General features: G+C 43.5%; 1 protein-coding gene and 1 long non-coding RNA gene across 3 annotated transcripts in view; one reads left to right on the top strand and one right to left on the bottom strand.

Annotated features, from left to right (window-relative positions):
* Positions 1–1,049, bottom strand: part of LOC108496985 — a 7,107-nt gene extending 6,058 nt beyond the window's left edge. The window contains exons 1-2 of the long non-coding RNA XR_001874664.1: positions 495–1,049; positions 227–392 (exon numbers count right to left, since the gene is read on the bottom strand). This is a non-coding gene — a long non-coding RNA (uncharacterized LOC108496985). The remainder of the gene's footprint in view (positions 1–226; positions 393–494) is intronic.
* Positions 1,050–1,151: 102 nt separating this feature from the next.
* On the top strand, positions 1,152–9,990 carry ANAPC7 (anaphase promoting complex subunit 7). 2 transcript variants are annotated; one of them, XM_017814465.1, is made up of 11 exons: positions 1,152–1,343; positions 2,669–2,855; positions 3,355–3,474; positions 4,581–4,692; positions 4,919–5,072; positions 5,175–5,317; positions 5,552–5,669; positions 6,407–6,603; positions 7,404–7,628; positions 8,055–8,205; positions 9,078–9,990. In XM_017814465.1, the coding sequence occupies exons 1-11, from the start codon at positions 1,243–1,245 to the stop codon at positions 9,265–9,267; spliced, it is 1,698 nt and encodes a 565-aa protein (XP_017669954.1). In that variant the 5' UTR covers positions 1,152–1,242; the 3' UTR covers positions 9,268–9,990. The 2 variants fall into 2 exon arrangements, with proteins under 2 accessions (XP_017669954.1, XP_017669955.1); XM_017814466.1 differs by lacking the exon at positions 1,152–1,343 and having other exon boundaries at positions 2,687–2,757.
* Positions 9,991–14,399: the final 4,409 nt, after the last annotated feature.

A 14,399-nucleotide genomic window follows, 5' to 3' on the forward strand; every position in this document is an offset into this window, starting at 1 on the left:
CCTGCAAGTGTCCAAGGCCAGGCTGGATGGGGCTTGGAGCAACCTGGGCTAGTGGAAGGTGTCCCTGCCCATGGCAGGGGAGGTGGAATGAGATGATCTTCGAGGTCCCTTCCAACCCAAACCGTTCTGATTTTATGATTATTGAGTAACGTTAATCAGTAGAAAGTGAATAATTCCTACTGAAAATAGTGGCATTAATGCAGGGGCTATAGTTCCAGCAATTTACCTGTTTATTTAGCAGGTTTGTCTTCACAGGGCTGTGCTCCACTGTACTGAAGTGCCTGCAAATGGTACTGCAGGCAGATCCCACACAGCTGGGTCTGTGGCTGCCTTCCTGGATTCAGACACACCCAAACTAGTAAAAAACGGCTGTTCTGTCAGTCAGATGGTTTCTGGAAGAACACAAATCCAAGTGTGGTTTGTTCAGTTTTTTTCCTTCATGGCAGTACTTGTCTCACTGTCACCACACAGCACCAGCACACTTTTAGTGTTACCTGAAGCCCAGTGCTGGCGATGTTTTGCTGCCTGGCGTATTTGTTTGCTGAGAGCTGTACTCCTCTCCAAACAGCAGTGATGGCAAGTCCAAACTAGAAGCTCCCACTGATTCCATTTTTAGGAATAGGATAGCCACATTTCACATTCATTTTGTAATAAAGTGGGGAAAATAAACTTTATGATTTATCTGGCTGGCCTATGCCTTGTAGTTAACGGTGGCTCTAGTGAGGCGTTTGGCCCAGAAGAAGTGCAGGTTTTGAAGGACCTTTCTCCTCAGTTACCAATTTTTACAGGCAGGAGCTTCATTATCTCGGGGAACTCGGTCACATTTGGCTGCAGCAGCCAGAAGAGAGTATTCTCAGGACAAGGGGTGGACTCCGGAGCGGGGGAGGCACGGGGAGTGTGTTGCCTTCCATGGGAGACACAGAACCAAGCAGGTGCGAGGGGATCCCCTCAGACCCGGTGTGCGAACCCCTTTTCCCCTCACACACCCCACTCTCCCCTCACGCCGTTCCCGCTCCGCCTTCGCCGGGAGGGGTCCTTGGCGCGGCGCGCGCTCCTCCCCGGGCTGCCCTCCCTCGCGCCTGTCGGGCCGCGCGGGCAGCGCCGCGGGCGCCCGCAGGCGGTGGCGCGCGAGGACCCCTCGGTGGCGCCATTTTGGAGTGGCGGCGGCGGCGGCTCCGTGCCCGGTGCCGCGCTCGGTGCTTCGCTCGGTTGTCCTCCCGTCCCTCCCGCTCCGCCGGCAGCATGAGCGTGGTGGAGCACGTGCGCGAGATGGCGGCCGCCGGGCTGCACTCGAACGTGCGGCTGCTCAGCGGGCTGCTCCTCACCATGAGCGGCAACAACCCGTGAGTGCCCCGCCGGCAGGGGGCGCTGAGGGGCTGAGGGGGCGGGGGGAAAGCGGGGGCAATTTGGGGGGTCCCGGTCCTGTCCCTGCACCCTGTCCTGTCCTGTCCCCTGTCCCTGTCCCTACACCCTGTCCTGTCCCCGTCCCTGCACCCTGTTCCTGCACTCTGTCCTGTACTGTCCTGTCTCTGCACCCTTGTCCCTGTGCCTGCACCCTGTCCCTGTCCTGTCCCTGTCCTGTCCCTGTCGGGGATGGAACCCAGCTCTGTTTGGGTACCAGCATCAGCGTCCCTTTGGGGTGTTCTGGCAGAGAATCCCAGAAAGGTTTGGATTGGAAAGAGCCTCGAAGATCATCTTGTTCCATTCCCCTGCCAGGGGCAGGGACACCTCCCACTAGCCCAGGTTACTCCAAGCCCCGTCCAACCTGGCCTTGGACACTTGCAGGGATGGGACAGTCACAGCTTCTCTGGGCAACCTGTACCAGGGCCTCCCCACCCTCACAGGGAAGGATTTCTTCCTAATATCCAATCTAAACCTACTCTGTCAGTGTGAAGCCATTCCCCCTTGTCCTGTCACTCCAAGCCCTTGTAAATAGTCTCTCTCCATCTTTTGAGTAACAGAATCGATTTCCCCGTTCCAGGGGTGCCCTCTGTACTTCATGGCTCTACCCCTGAATCATTAGATCCCCTTTGTTTCTCAGCTGTCATTTTACTTTTTGACTGGGTTTTGAGGTACTGTTTGAAGCCCAAAACTGTAACTCTTCCAAAACCTCTGCAAACATACTGAGAGTGTTATAAAGGGGGTTTCTAAAATGTAGGAACACAGATTAGGACCCAAATAGTTGTGCAAGGATCTGTGTTGCCTTTTAAACTTGGCGTCCATTCAAACAAAACTCTAATATTTGAGCGAGCAGAAATGCTGGATAATTAAAATGTCAGTAAAATAATAATAATAATACTAATAAATAATCAAAGGTGAGTAAATCCTAAAAGAAAGTTGACCTAGTGTAATGGATATTGACAGCCTGTGGTTTGTTGTGCGAAGGATGGGGGCAGTGGCCAAGCAGCCAAACACTGAGCCGTTGTTGCTGATGAGGTGTCAGGAGTGGCTGTTACCTTTGTTTGTTCACAGATAAAAGAAATTGGTGAGATAATCCTCGTGTTTGGAATTAGTACCTGTTACTCAAGGGTCCTTCCAGGGTAGTAAAGAAGCAGCAACAGTTGGAAGTTGAAGCCAGACAAACCAAAGCTGCAAATACTTTGGATCTGTGAGGTTTTGGTTCTTAAGCAGGCAGCTGATCTCGGCCTTTTTGTTTGCATTTCTTTAGGGAACTGTTTTCACCATCTCAGAAGTACCAGCTCCTTGTTTATCACGCAGACTCTCTGTTCCATGACAAGGAATATAGGAATGCTGTCAGTAAGTACACGATGGCCTTGCAGCAGAAAAAAGCCTTAAGTAAAACTTCCAAAGTAAGACCTTCCCCTGGGAATGCTACATCAACACCCCAAAGCCAGGTATTTAAAACTGATAATGTGCTGTGTAAAGTGATCATGTTTCCCCTTACAATTAATGTTGCTGACTCAATATTCATAGAATTATTGAGATTGAAAAGATCCTTAAGATGGAGCCCAACCCTTATCCCAGCACTGCTGAGGTCAGCACTAAACCATGTCCCTGAGCATGACCTTTGCATGTCTTTTAAATACCTTAGGTTGTGGATTTACCATGTCAAATAAACCTGATACTTAAGGCTAATTAATTTAAAAACATCAAATGTTTTATTTTCTAACGGAAGACTTAAAATAGTCTTGAACATAAAATTTTCCTGTATGTGTGGCTCATGCTTTTCATTTGAAGACAGGAACAATATGAACTGGCAGTAAGTTGCATTGTTGACTTATTTGTGCTAGTTATTTTTCAACATAGTATGAATATTTAATGAGGAAACCCTATTAATTTTTTTTTAACCTGATTAAACCAACATTGTATTTAAATCTTCCTTTTTTGTTTCAGTGTTTACCATCAGAAATTGAAGTGAAATACAAAATGGCTGAATGTTACACAATGCTGAAGCAAGATAAAGATGCCATTGCCATTCTTGATGGGATTCCTTCCAGACAGAGGACCCCAAAGGTTAGTTCTGGCAGGTTTTTGTCACAGGTTCTTGGTCAGTGTATCTATAGGCCAGTGCCTCGTCAAAAAAGAATATAACCTGTAGGTATAATGCTGTTATGTCTTGGTATTTGCTTTTATTGTGTGGTAACATTTCCTAATTTTAAATTAGCTTATTTGAACTCACTTCTTTAAAATCAGAGCAGTTTTGTATTCTCTCTGTTAGAAAGAATTCAAAAAAGTGAAGGGAGTTAAATGCTTTGTGCATCTTTACCAACTCATTGCGTAGGTGGAGCAATGTAAGATCCTTGGAAAGCTGAAGACTTTGGCAAGTAGAAGGTTTGCTAGTGCTCCATCTTTTAAAGTCTTTTAATCCTTTTAAAGCACAGTTTAGATAATGTTAAATATTAGATCCCACTGTGGTCTGCAGTGCCAAATCTGTGGAGTCTTTGCTGGCTGGCTCTGTTAGTCGTAAGGGCTTAAAAGATTAACACATCAGGTCAGTCAACTGTGTTTCATGTTAAATTGTCCTAAAAGTGTACGTGGCTTAGACTCCAGTCAGTGTCAGTGTTCTGTTCAAAGGCCAATTTACAGAACAGAGAAAGAAGAAAAGACTGAGAAAAACAAACTTTTTGCCTGCACAAACTAGTAAATGAAAGTGTTGTAGCAGAAACCAGCTACTGGTGTTGTGCAGAGCTCAGATAATTTCTGTTATATGATCAATCATGACTTCATTCAGAAGCTGAATGGAGACTTTCTCTGCCTTCCTAAGCTCATTCTTTCAGACACTTTGGAGGATACAGAGAGAACCACTGGAAGAGGCTGATGTAATGGATGCATCCTATCTAAACACTTGCCCATCTTTTGACTTCTCATGTGCAAAACACAGATTTCAAGATGCTCTGAGCAAATACAAAGGAATGTAGATTTTATCTCTGTACTCAGAGAGAAGCCACAATTTCAATCTTGTACTGTATGGTACATTACAGCGTTCTCAGAAGAGTGAGTAATTCTGTCTTCTGCCCAGAACAGAAGGCAGGCAGACTTGAGGACAGGGCTCTGACCTTTCTTAATTGTTCTTGCTCCTTTCTCACACTTGACTCTCCCAACATTTCTGTTGTTTGTAGATCAATATGATGTTGGCAAATCTCTACAAGAAGGCAGGTCAGGAGCGCTCCTCTGTGACGAGCTACAAAGAAGTGCTGAGGCAGTGCCCTCTGGCACTGGATGCCATCCTGGGTGGGTGTCTGCAGTGTTGAATAGTGCTATAATTTGAATTATACTTGGGACTAGGTAACTGTCTTGCGTTTGCATGTGGTATATAATGCCTATGTTATGCAAGTTTTAACAAGCTGCCTGTTTATGCTTGTCAAGGGATGCAGTATCTGGTCCTCAGACAATTAATTTATGTCAAAAGCAGGTTTTGGTGGTTGAGATTGATGTATGTATGTACTGTCCTGAACAGGCTTGCTGTCACTGTCAGTGAAAGGAGCAGAAGTGGCCTCCATGACCATCAACATAATCCAGAGCATTCCCAACTTGGACTGGCTTTCCGTGTGGATCAAGGCATACGCCTTTGTGCATACAGGAGATAACACAAGAGCAATAAACACCATTTGGTAAGAGAGGAAAGAGCATGATGCAATCAAATAATATATTAATCATATATAATGCTATTGAAAGTGACATTTATAAATAATGGGCATTTGTCTCGCTTTAAGCTCTTTGGAGAAGAAGTCCTTGCTGAGGGATAACGTGGACTTGCTGGGGAGCTTAGCAGACCTGTACTTCAGAGCTGGAGATAATAAAAACTCTATCCTAAAATTTGAACAAGCACAAATGCTGGATCCTTACCTAATAAAAGGTGAGCAAATCCTAAAAGAAGGTTGACCTGATGAGTAACAGCCACATGCAGCTGGGCGTTGTATATTGTTTTACCAGTTCAGAACTGCCACTCAGAAGCTGCGTGTCTTGAGCTGCTACTGGTAAATGCACAGTTTAAAGTAGGTGTTTGTGGGTTTGGTTCTGGTGGGTTTTCTTCCTGTTGGGAATGAACTTTCCATTTCTTGAGGGTTGATCTTCAGACATGTCTCTGTAGGGATGGATGTGTATGGTTATTTATTGGCACGTGAAGGTCGGCTCGAGGATGTGGAGAACTTGGGCTGCCGCCTCTTCAATATTTCTGACCAGCATGCAGAACCCTGGGTGGTGTCTGGGTAAGCTGGTTTCTTTCTTTTCTTACCTTACCGATAAATAGCTATTTTGGTTCTTCTCTGCATCTTTAAACCTATTAGAGTTACCACTTTGGTGCAATAACAGTGATATATTGAATAGCTGTGACAGTTGAATATTCACAGCTTTGTTTTTAAACTCCTGAGGAGTTGTGTTTTTTATTGAGCATACATTCTTAACTCCAAATGAAAGAAGTTCAACAGTTACTTGTAGTTTCTTTGGGTTTTCTCCTTTGTGGATTTTTTTTTCCTTTGGGTTTTTAATTTGGGTCTTTTCTTTGGGTTTTTTCCTTTGTTTTTTTTTTCTTTGTTTTTTTTTTTTTCCTTTGCGTTTTTCCTTTGGGTTTTTTTTCTTTGCATTTTTCTTTGGTTTTTTTCTTGATTTTTTTCTTTTAATCTCTTTCTTCTATCTTTGCTTTTTTTTTTTTTTTCTTTGCCTTTTTTTCTTTGTTTTTTTTTAATTTGCTTTTTTCCTTTGTTATTTTTCTTTGCCTTTTTTTCCTCTTTTGTCTTTTCTTTGTTTTCTCCTTTTCCTCCTTTTCCTCCTTTTCCTCCTTTTCCTCCTTTTCCTCCTTTTCCTCCTTTTCCTCCTTTTCCTCCTTTTCCTCCTCTTCCTCCTTTCTTCCTTTCCTCCTCTCCTCCTTTCCTCCCTTTCCCCCTCCACGCCTGCGCACAGGCACTGCAGGCAGTACATATTTACAATCCCTCTCTTCTCTCTGTAGGTGTCACAGTTTCTACAGCAAACGCTACTCCCGTGCCTTGTACTTGGGAGCCAAAGCCATCCAGCTGAACAGCAACAGTGTCCAGGCCCTGCTCCTGAAAGGAGCCGCCCTGCGGAACATGGGCCGGGTGCAGGAAGCCATCATCCACTTCCGAGAGGCCATTCGGCTCGCGCCCTGCAGGCTGGACTGCTACGAGGGTCAGTGCAGAGCTGGCTTGGTGTCAGAGTTGGGGTCGTGGTGCTGGGGAGGCAAGGGAACAGCCAGGAGTTGTGTCCTCCTCTTGGCTTTCTGGTATATCAGTTATTCTTACCCCAAAATCTCTTAAAGCGGTAGAAGCGCTCAGATGAGAGAGATTAGAGGATGTCTGGAGTATCTAGAGAGTAGAATCTCTCCAGAACATCTAGAGAGTATCTTGTCTAAAGATACCAGACTCATCAATGTGAAGAATGGAACAGTGATGTCACAGTCAGGGGTTTTACCAGGTCTGTGAGGGACACTAGAGAATGTATGGGCTTGTAAGAATGATTTTCACAAAAGGGGTTTTCTTGTTGTTTTTTTTTATTGTTTTGTTTTGTTTATACTGGATATAAACAGACTTGGGTGTTTTGGATCATGACATGAACTGTATGTTTAGTTCTACTGGGAGCTTTGTTTTCTTATATTTATTTAAATATTTAGGTATTTAAATCTTGTTGATCTCAACAGCAGCTTCAGTGAGTTGTGAAGAGTCCAGGTGAAGTATTAATATCTCATTATTGGAATTGGACAAAAATGTTAGATTAGATGTACTTAGAGTTTGGGTTTTTTTGTTTCAGTCTCTGCTCATAAATAGAAGTAGTGAAATCAGTTATCTGTAGAATGGGTATGTTAACATGGACAGAGTCCCTTTCTCACTTGCAGCTGTATTTCTTTATTGGAGTGCCAGCTGGGCAAATAACTGAGGAGGTGAGTGCAGTGCTGACTCAAAAACTGAGATGTTTCCATTTGATGTCACCAGGTCTCATCGAGTGTTACCTGGCATCCAACAGCATCCGTGAAGCCATGGTGATGGCAAACAACGTGTACAAAACTCTGGGAGCAAATGCACAGACACTCACCCTGCTGGCAACTGTCTGCCTGGAGGACCCCGTCACACAGGAAAAAGCAAAAACCTTACTGGACAAAGCACTAACACAAAGACCTGATTACATTAAAGCTGTGGTAAAGAAAGCAGAACTTCTTAGTAAGTGCCTTTTTTTCTCCGTGTTGGTTTATTTAGAGATACTCTTGTATGTGGAAGAGTGTTCTTCAGGCTCATCAATGTGAAGGATGTAGCAGTGATGTCACAGCCCAGGAATTTATCAGTTCTATCCTGAAGGAAAAATCACAGATTCATTGCATCCAGCAGCTGATACTGCACCACACCAGCACTTGAAGCATTTGCAAACAGAATGTTTCGATTTCAGAGTAGATGTAATTGTGAGTGTAGCAGGTATTGCAACAAAAAGCCATTGTTTAGAGTTAATCTTGCAAGGAGTAGATTACTGCTGCCCTCCTTGCTGACAGCGCTGAAGGGACAACATCTGGTGTTGTGATGACTCTGTGAACACTCTGACTTTATAGATTTATCTCAGCTATTAATTAAAACTGTAGTTTTGCCTGTGAACAGGTAGAGAGCAGAAGTATGAAGATGGAATCGCTTTGCTGAGGAATGCACTGGCCAATCAGAGTGACTGTGTGCTGCACCGGATCCTGGGAGACTTCCTGGTGGCTGTCAATGAGTACCAGGAAGCAATGGACCAGTACAGTATAGCCCTGAGGTAAAGCACACCCTGAGATTGCAGTAGGTTTCTAGGAACCAATAATCAGCTTGACTAAGTAAAGAGTTGAGCCACTGATTGATTAGAATGAGAATCAGAGATGGCTTTACATCACTCTCCCTTAAAACAAACAAAAACGTACAAATTACATCCTCTTAATTAATTAGTTGGTCTTAAGGCTTTGATCTGAGAAGTGCACAATGTAGGGACTGCATTAATACTAAACATGTCACTAGGCTTGTGATTCCTTAACTAACAAAAGGTTTAAGGCATGAAATTATTTATAGTTATTAATTAATAGTCAGGCACATTAAAATCATTCCTTTAGACTAGAAGGTGCTATATAAAAATGAGCTATTCAGTAAATTTAAATAGTGTGATTCAACTTAACATAACCTAAATGTTATTTTAGGATGTTACCATGTTAAATATTCCCATGTTTTGATTCCAGCAACTTCAGTGTGCCTTAAATCCAGCACATTATGTCCACTGTAAACTTGTATAGCTTAAATGGGTCAGCTGGTTTTTGCTTGGATATAATATATTTAGTCAGAGTCATTTACATTTTTACTGCTTTGCTGCCACTTTATAATTAGTATTGTTGGAAGAGGTGACTAAGTTTTCTGGAAGAGTGGGATGTTTAGATAAGTGCATTCTTGAGGATCAAAACTGTTTTATATGGAGATTTAATACTCAGTGGTACAGTCACCCTTAGGGGAAGTTGCATCAGCTACTAAAATAAGCTTCTTGATGAAGTTAAACAGGAAGTGGAGACAGCAAGATGAGATTTTGTTATTCTTCTTTACACTAAGGCCACAAATAAAGAGAAAAAAAGTTTCAGGACAATGCTTTCTTTTTGTTCCTTTCTTCAGTTTGGATCCAAACGATCAGAAGTCACTAGAAGGACTGCAGAAAATGGAAAAAGAGGAAAGTCCGACAGATGCCACCCAGGAAGAAGATGTGGATGACATGGAGGGAAGTGGAGAAGAAGGGGACTTGGAAGGCAGTGACAGTGAAGCAGCTCAGTGGGCAGATCAAGAACAGTGGTTTGGGATGCAATAAAGGTCTCACCCGCTGCTTGTTCTGGCACTTGAACACACCACTAGGGCCATTCTTCTTAGAAGAACAGAAACTATGATTTTTTTGCAGTAACAAAGGACCTTTTTTTGTTGGTTTTTTTTTAATAGACTCTGAAACCATTTAATACTCCTGTACATCTCAGTACCATGAGGATTCTCGATGCTTCTTATTTATTAAGTATAAGGGACTAACTGCATCCACGGTTATTTGCAACTTTCATTTTGAAAAATTCCTGCTAAAAGTAAAACCATCAGAATCTGAGGTGTGTAATGAGCCTGTTGGGATGAAAACAATGTCTGAGTTCTGTCCAGGGCTGTGTGTGCTTGGAGCTGTAAATACAGGGGTTTGTACTCCTTGGTGGGAAGGGTCTTACTCTCGTTTGTGTGCTCCTGTTTCGGCTCGTGCTCATGTTGAAAGTCTGGGGCAGTTGATTGGATGTGACTCAAAGCAGCACTTTTCTCTTGCTGTGTTTGTTGCATTAATTTGTCTTTTTCCAGGGCATTACCTGTGCTGTCCAGGAGAAGTTTGGGTCAATAGGCAGCTTGGACTTACAGGACATTTTTTGTAGCTGACTGATTTCTCTGTGTACAGAGTTGAGCCAATGGTGGAGAATTAAAGTGATTTCCTCAGTCCTTACTAAACCCTGTAATCACTTAAAGTCTGTACATGAGCATTTATTTTAAAATGAAGTTTAGTTTTATTTCAGGATGTTCCTAAAAGCTTTTACAGCAGTGACTCAAAGCACTTCACATTCTGTATACAGCACTGACATTTAAAATGGTATAAAAGGAATCCATCCCTCTTCCCTTGCATTGCTGGAGAAATGTTAAATTATGCAAAGACCCATATTGTCCTGGTTTTTCCATGTTTATGTACTTCCTGGTTTTGTCAGGTAACACTTGAATTCATATGTTTTCCCCTCACCTTTTGAAGCAAAGTCACTTCATGTACAGATTCTCAGCATTTCAAGGGTGAGCTGCTTTGGGTAATCTAGAAACTGTTGCAGTTCTGTGGGCTTGATGTGTGGGAGGAGGAATTACTTATTTTTCTTACTGTTCTGATTGCCTTAGTCTTTACCAAAACACGGGGTTTTTTTTATCTTTATATTGGCAATTTAATGCCTTTTGTATTTATTCTGTTACCACAGGTATGCTGGAGCACACAGACTTTTTTTAGAAAGCTAAAAAATAGTTTTGAGTGTCAGTTGGAGGAAAAATGGCTGTTTGATACAACTGCACGAGATGGAAAAGAAGCTTCTCCCTGTAAGGCAGATAAGAGTAAAATATCATCCCTCTGTGATGTATCAAAAATGCAAACAAAGAATAGGCAGATTATGGGCTGTTTTGGAAATGTTTTGGTATGTCACATCTAACAAAAGAAGAGTCTAATTTAAAAAAAGAAAAGAGCTGGGTGCCTGTTCTCTCTGGAATTTCCTGGGCTTTAAACTTTCCAAAATATCAGATTGAACTGTGGTTGTTTGAAGGTGATTTGGGAAGAACAGCAAAGCATGTGCTGCTGTCCTGGGGGGTGGATGGGCATGAGCTGCTCCTGCTCTTCCATTGAGCAAATCCACCAAATGAGAGGCCTGATCCTGTTCTTCCCTTGTACCATTGCTGTGGGATGCAGTGAATAGATTTCAGCTCATCATATGTCTCATGACAGAAATATATTTGTACAAGCAAATTTTAAAAAAAAAACAGAGCTTTGTTTTCTCTTCACACTCAACATTCATCTGATTCATCTGCAGCTTTGTAGCTGTATTGCAGACCTCTGCTGTGGATGAAAATGGAGTAGTTTGTGGTGTGTTTGTATATAATCTGATAATCTCTGCTCTAAGAACAGGCAGGAAACTAAAACTACTTCAAGATAACTGTTTAGGTGCAGCTTTAACAAGTCTAGGCAGACCTTAGGACACCTTGAGGTGGCTGTTCAAAATAGAGTTGGATCCTTGCTCCTTTGGTTTTCTGAGAACTTGGCTCCTCACTGAAAACTAAATGTCAGATCCTGCAGATAAAACCTCGGTGAGTATCTGATGTGTTGGGCTCACGTAGCTGGTGTGTAATCTTTGCTAATAGTTGTACAGTAAGGGACTAAGGAATTTCAAGGTGCATTTGAGATTATATAGATATATTTAGCACTTCAGAATTCACTTCAGAATTCTAGAGGGATTCTTGTCTATTAATGAGCCTTCATTAGCGCTCCAATTTTAGAATGTGATCTCTGGTTTTGCAGAGATCTTGTAGTCTCCAGTGCCCTTCTAGTTCAGGGAATAGAACAATTAGCCCTTAATGAGCAGCTGACCTCATTCCCTCCCTCAGTCACGTGCTGTGCACCTTAGAAGAAAAGATCACAAAGCCAAAAACTGAAGTTCAGGCTGTGGCAAATCAGGGATGGAAGTGAAACAGTTTGTGAGGCAAAAAAGCTGTTGCCATCCAGTTCTAACTGTACAATGTTGGCATGTCTGAGATGCCAGTCTGGAGCTGGGTAAGGACAGAGTGCCCAAGTTTGCTTGAAATCACTGAGTTTAAGTCACAAATGTAATTTAAGTTTTAGTTCTTTCCTGTTTTGCAATAGGAAAGACAAGAAGTGGTGGAAAGGGACCGAATTTCTTCAAACCATACGTAGACTTGGGTGAGGGCTAAAAGGCTGAGTTTAGCAGAGCCTAAAAGCAGCACAAATTCAGGATGTGGCTAGAAATTGCCTAAATAATGCATTTATTCACACTTTATCCTGCCATATGCTGATAACACCTGAAATTCCAGCAGTATTTCTAATTCTGATTTCCAAATCTTGGGAATTCTAGAATTGTGAAGCAGAGATGAAGAAGGGACTGCTGGCCAGTATCAGTGTTTTCTGTCCAACTGAGGTGCTTCTTCCTTTCCTGCTACTGCTGATTATAGAGAGATTTTTGATTAACTAGCAATTTTTTTCCCTTTCAGTAACTCTCTTCCTCATTAGGCCTGTTTGTGTGGTGATTCTTCCTTCCTTGCTTTTCAGGAGCTCAGTGATGTGTGAACTGATCCATCCAGGACAGAAGCAGGGAGGATTTCTGATTCAGCAAAACTTACTCCCTCCCTTAGATCTCAGGGGTAAGAAAATCTCAAAGGCTGTGTCAGCCACTGTAATTTCAAGTTACACAAATACACCACATCCAAATATCTTTTAGGAAAACAGATCTAAATCAGTGCAGTCTGCAGGGGTCTGAAATGTCATGACCTTGGGTGGGCTTAAACTGAGTATAAACCTGTGATTTCAAACTAAATAACCTTAGGCAGGGCTTAAAGTTCTAGATAAGCTGTATTCAGTACTGCCCTTCAGTAAATTGGGACCATTTTATTTAGTGCCCACCAGAACTCAAGCACATTGCAGTTGGTTTCAGTGTAGTTTCTTCATGGAAAGGATCCAGGGTGGGCCTGAATATTTACAGGCAACAAGGAGTCCGGTTACGTGGCAGTGGCTGGAGGGGCAGCAGCGGTGGCAGCAGCAGCAGGAGCAGCACTGCTCAGCTACTGTGGATCAGGGATTTGGAACATCTCCCAGCTGGACTCCTGGGCTGGGGGAGTTCAGGGGTTGGCAGAAATGAGCTCCTTACTTTAGCAGTTGATCCAAGAGCTTGGGTCGATCTGGCAGCACAAAAGGGCCTGTTCCTGTGCTGGAGAGGCAGTGTGTGCTTTGCTAGAAAAAGCTGTTACAATGCCAGTTCTTTCCCTGAACTATTTAACTATTGAAAAATGCTTCCAATTTTTATATTCCTACTTTATTTCCTTGCGTTCAGTGTGTGCTATGCTGTGTTACTCCTTGATGTGCAGTATGGTTGGATGGGCTGAAGCTGCTAACTTGGCTTCATCCTCTTGGAATGCTAAATAGTTTTCCAGGACACTGAAGTGTGGTGACATCAGCAGGGCAACATCAGCAGTCAGTGGATACTCAACTTCCTTGGGCTGCTCTGTGGAAGCTGCTGTCCGTGTGGTTCCTGGGATAAATGTCTGTTGGGAAGCCAGTAAAGCTGGGATCTGTGACTGAGGAGCTGCTTTGCCTTGTAAAACTTGATGGGTGCTGATAGGAGTGGGAAGGTGGTGTAACCTCAGTTTCTGCTTTCCCTGCTGAGGTCCATAGTGAAAGTGAGATGGGGAATTTGTATGGATTGATTGTCAATCTGGAATGTTGGGGTCTGTGTAACTAACACAGGGAAAGTTTGGCATTACTCTGAAAAAAGCAGTAATTCCTGTATTAGCCCAAATTCTCTCTGGCCAGGGCAGCTCCTGGATTCTGGCTGTGCCAAGAGGAGGGACAGGGTATGGAGACAGGCTGTCACCTTTCCTCAGCTCCCCAGGAGAGCTTTTAATAGGTGAGAAAGGAGGAGGTGGCTCCCATTGACCTTTTGGTGTCAGTTCTGCAGAGGATAATGTCACACTGAAACTCAGCCAATTTGATAAAGCTGGAGGTCAAGTGTTTGCTCCCCTTGTGGAAATATACTGGGCTCTGAGAAGTTTTAAGGACCCTCCACTCAGCTCTCTGGAAATATTTGAGTTTTTGGAAGAGAGATTTAACCCTTCCTGTGCTGTGCTTTGATTTCTGCTTTTGTTGCTGCTGCTGCTCTTGCCTGAAAAGGGGGATAAGGAAACAGACGGGTTTGATCTCCTTTTGTACTGGGATTTACCATCTATGCAGAAAATTCAGAGGCTTCACAGGGTGGCAGGAAGAACATCCATCATCTGCCCTTAAAGAGGTGTCGAGAGGTTTACAGCTTGGTGCTGGGGTTCTGTGGTAGGACACCAAGGTGCTGTGTGGTGAAGGGAGGTGTATGGCCCAGTCCTAACCCCAGTCTAGTCCCAGTGCCAGCCCAGTGAGCAGAGCCTTTCCACTGGGTAAAAGAGGAACCGAGAGGCTTGATGGGATGTTGCCAGCAGGGCTTTCACCCAGATGGAAATGTCTTGGAAAAGACTTCAAAGCCTTGAAGCTGCCATGCAGCTGGTGAGGGAGCTCTTAATCCCATTAGGATTTGGGATCAGAGCGTCAGCAGCTCTGTTTTGGGAAAGGTTGGATGCTGTTAGTCTCTCAGAGTAAGTCTGCCCAGCCGGCAGCTCCAGGAGCAGGAAGGGCATCACCCCTAT

Source organism: Lepidothrix coronata, unplaced genomic scaffold (genome assembly GCF_001604755.1).
Source record: "Lepidothrix coronata isolate B3197 unplaced genomic scaffold, Lepidothrix_coronata-1.0 Scaffold44, whole genome shotgun sequence".
NCBI classification, from domain to species: Eukaryota; Metazoa; Chordata; class Aves; order Passeriformes; family Pipridae; genus Lepidothrix; species Lepidothrix coronata.

Excerpts from the sequence above, each read along its gene's own strand:
- ANAPC7 (XM_017814465.1), top strand. The coding sequence starts at position 1,243 with ATGAGCGTGGTGGAGCACGTGCGCGAGATGGCGGCCGCCGGGCTGCAC. Across the intron at positions 2,856-3,354 it reads CATCAACACCCCAAAGCCAG|TGTTTACCATCAGAAATTGA; the intron begins GTATTTAAAACT and ends TTTTTGTTTCAG. Across the intron at positions 3,475-4,580 it reads CCAGACAGAGGACCCCAAAG|ATCAATATGATGTTGGCAAA; the intron begins GTTAGTTCTGGC and ends TGTTGTTTGTAG.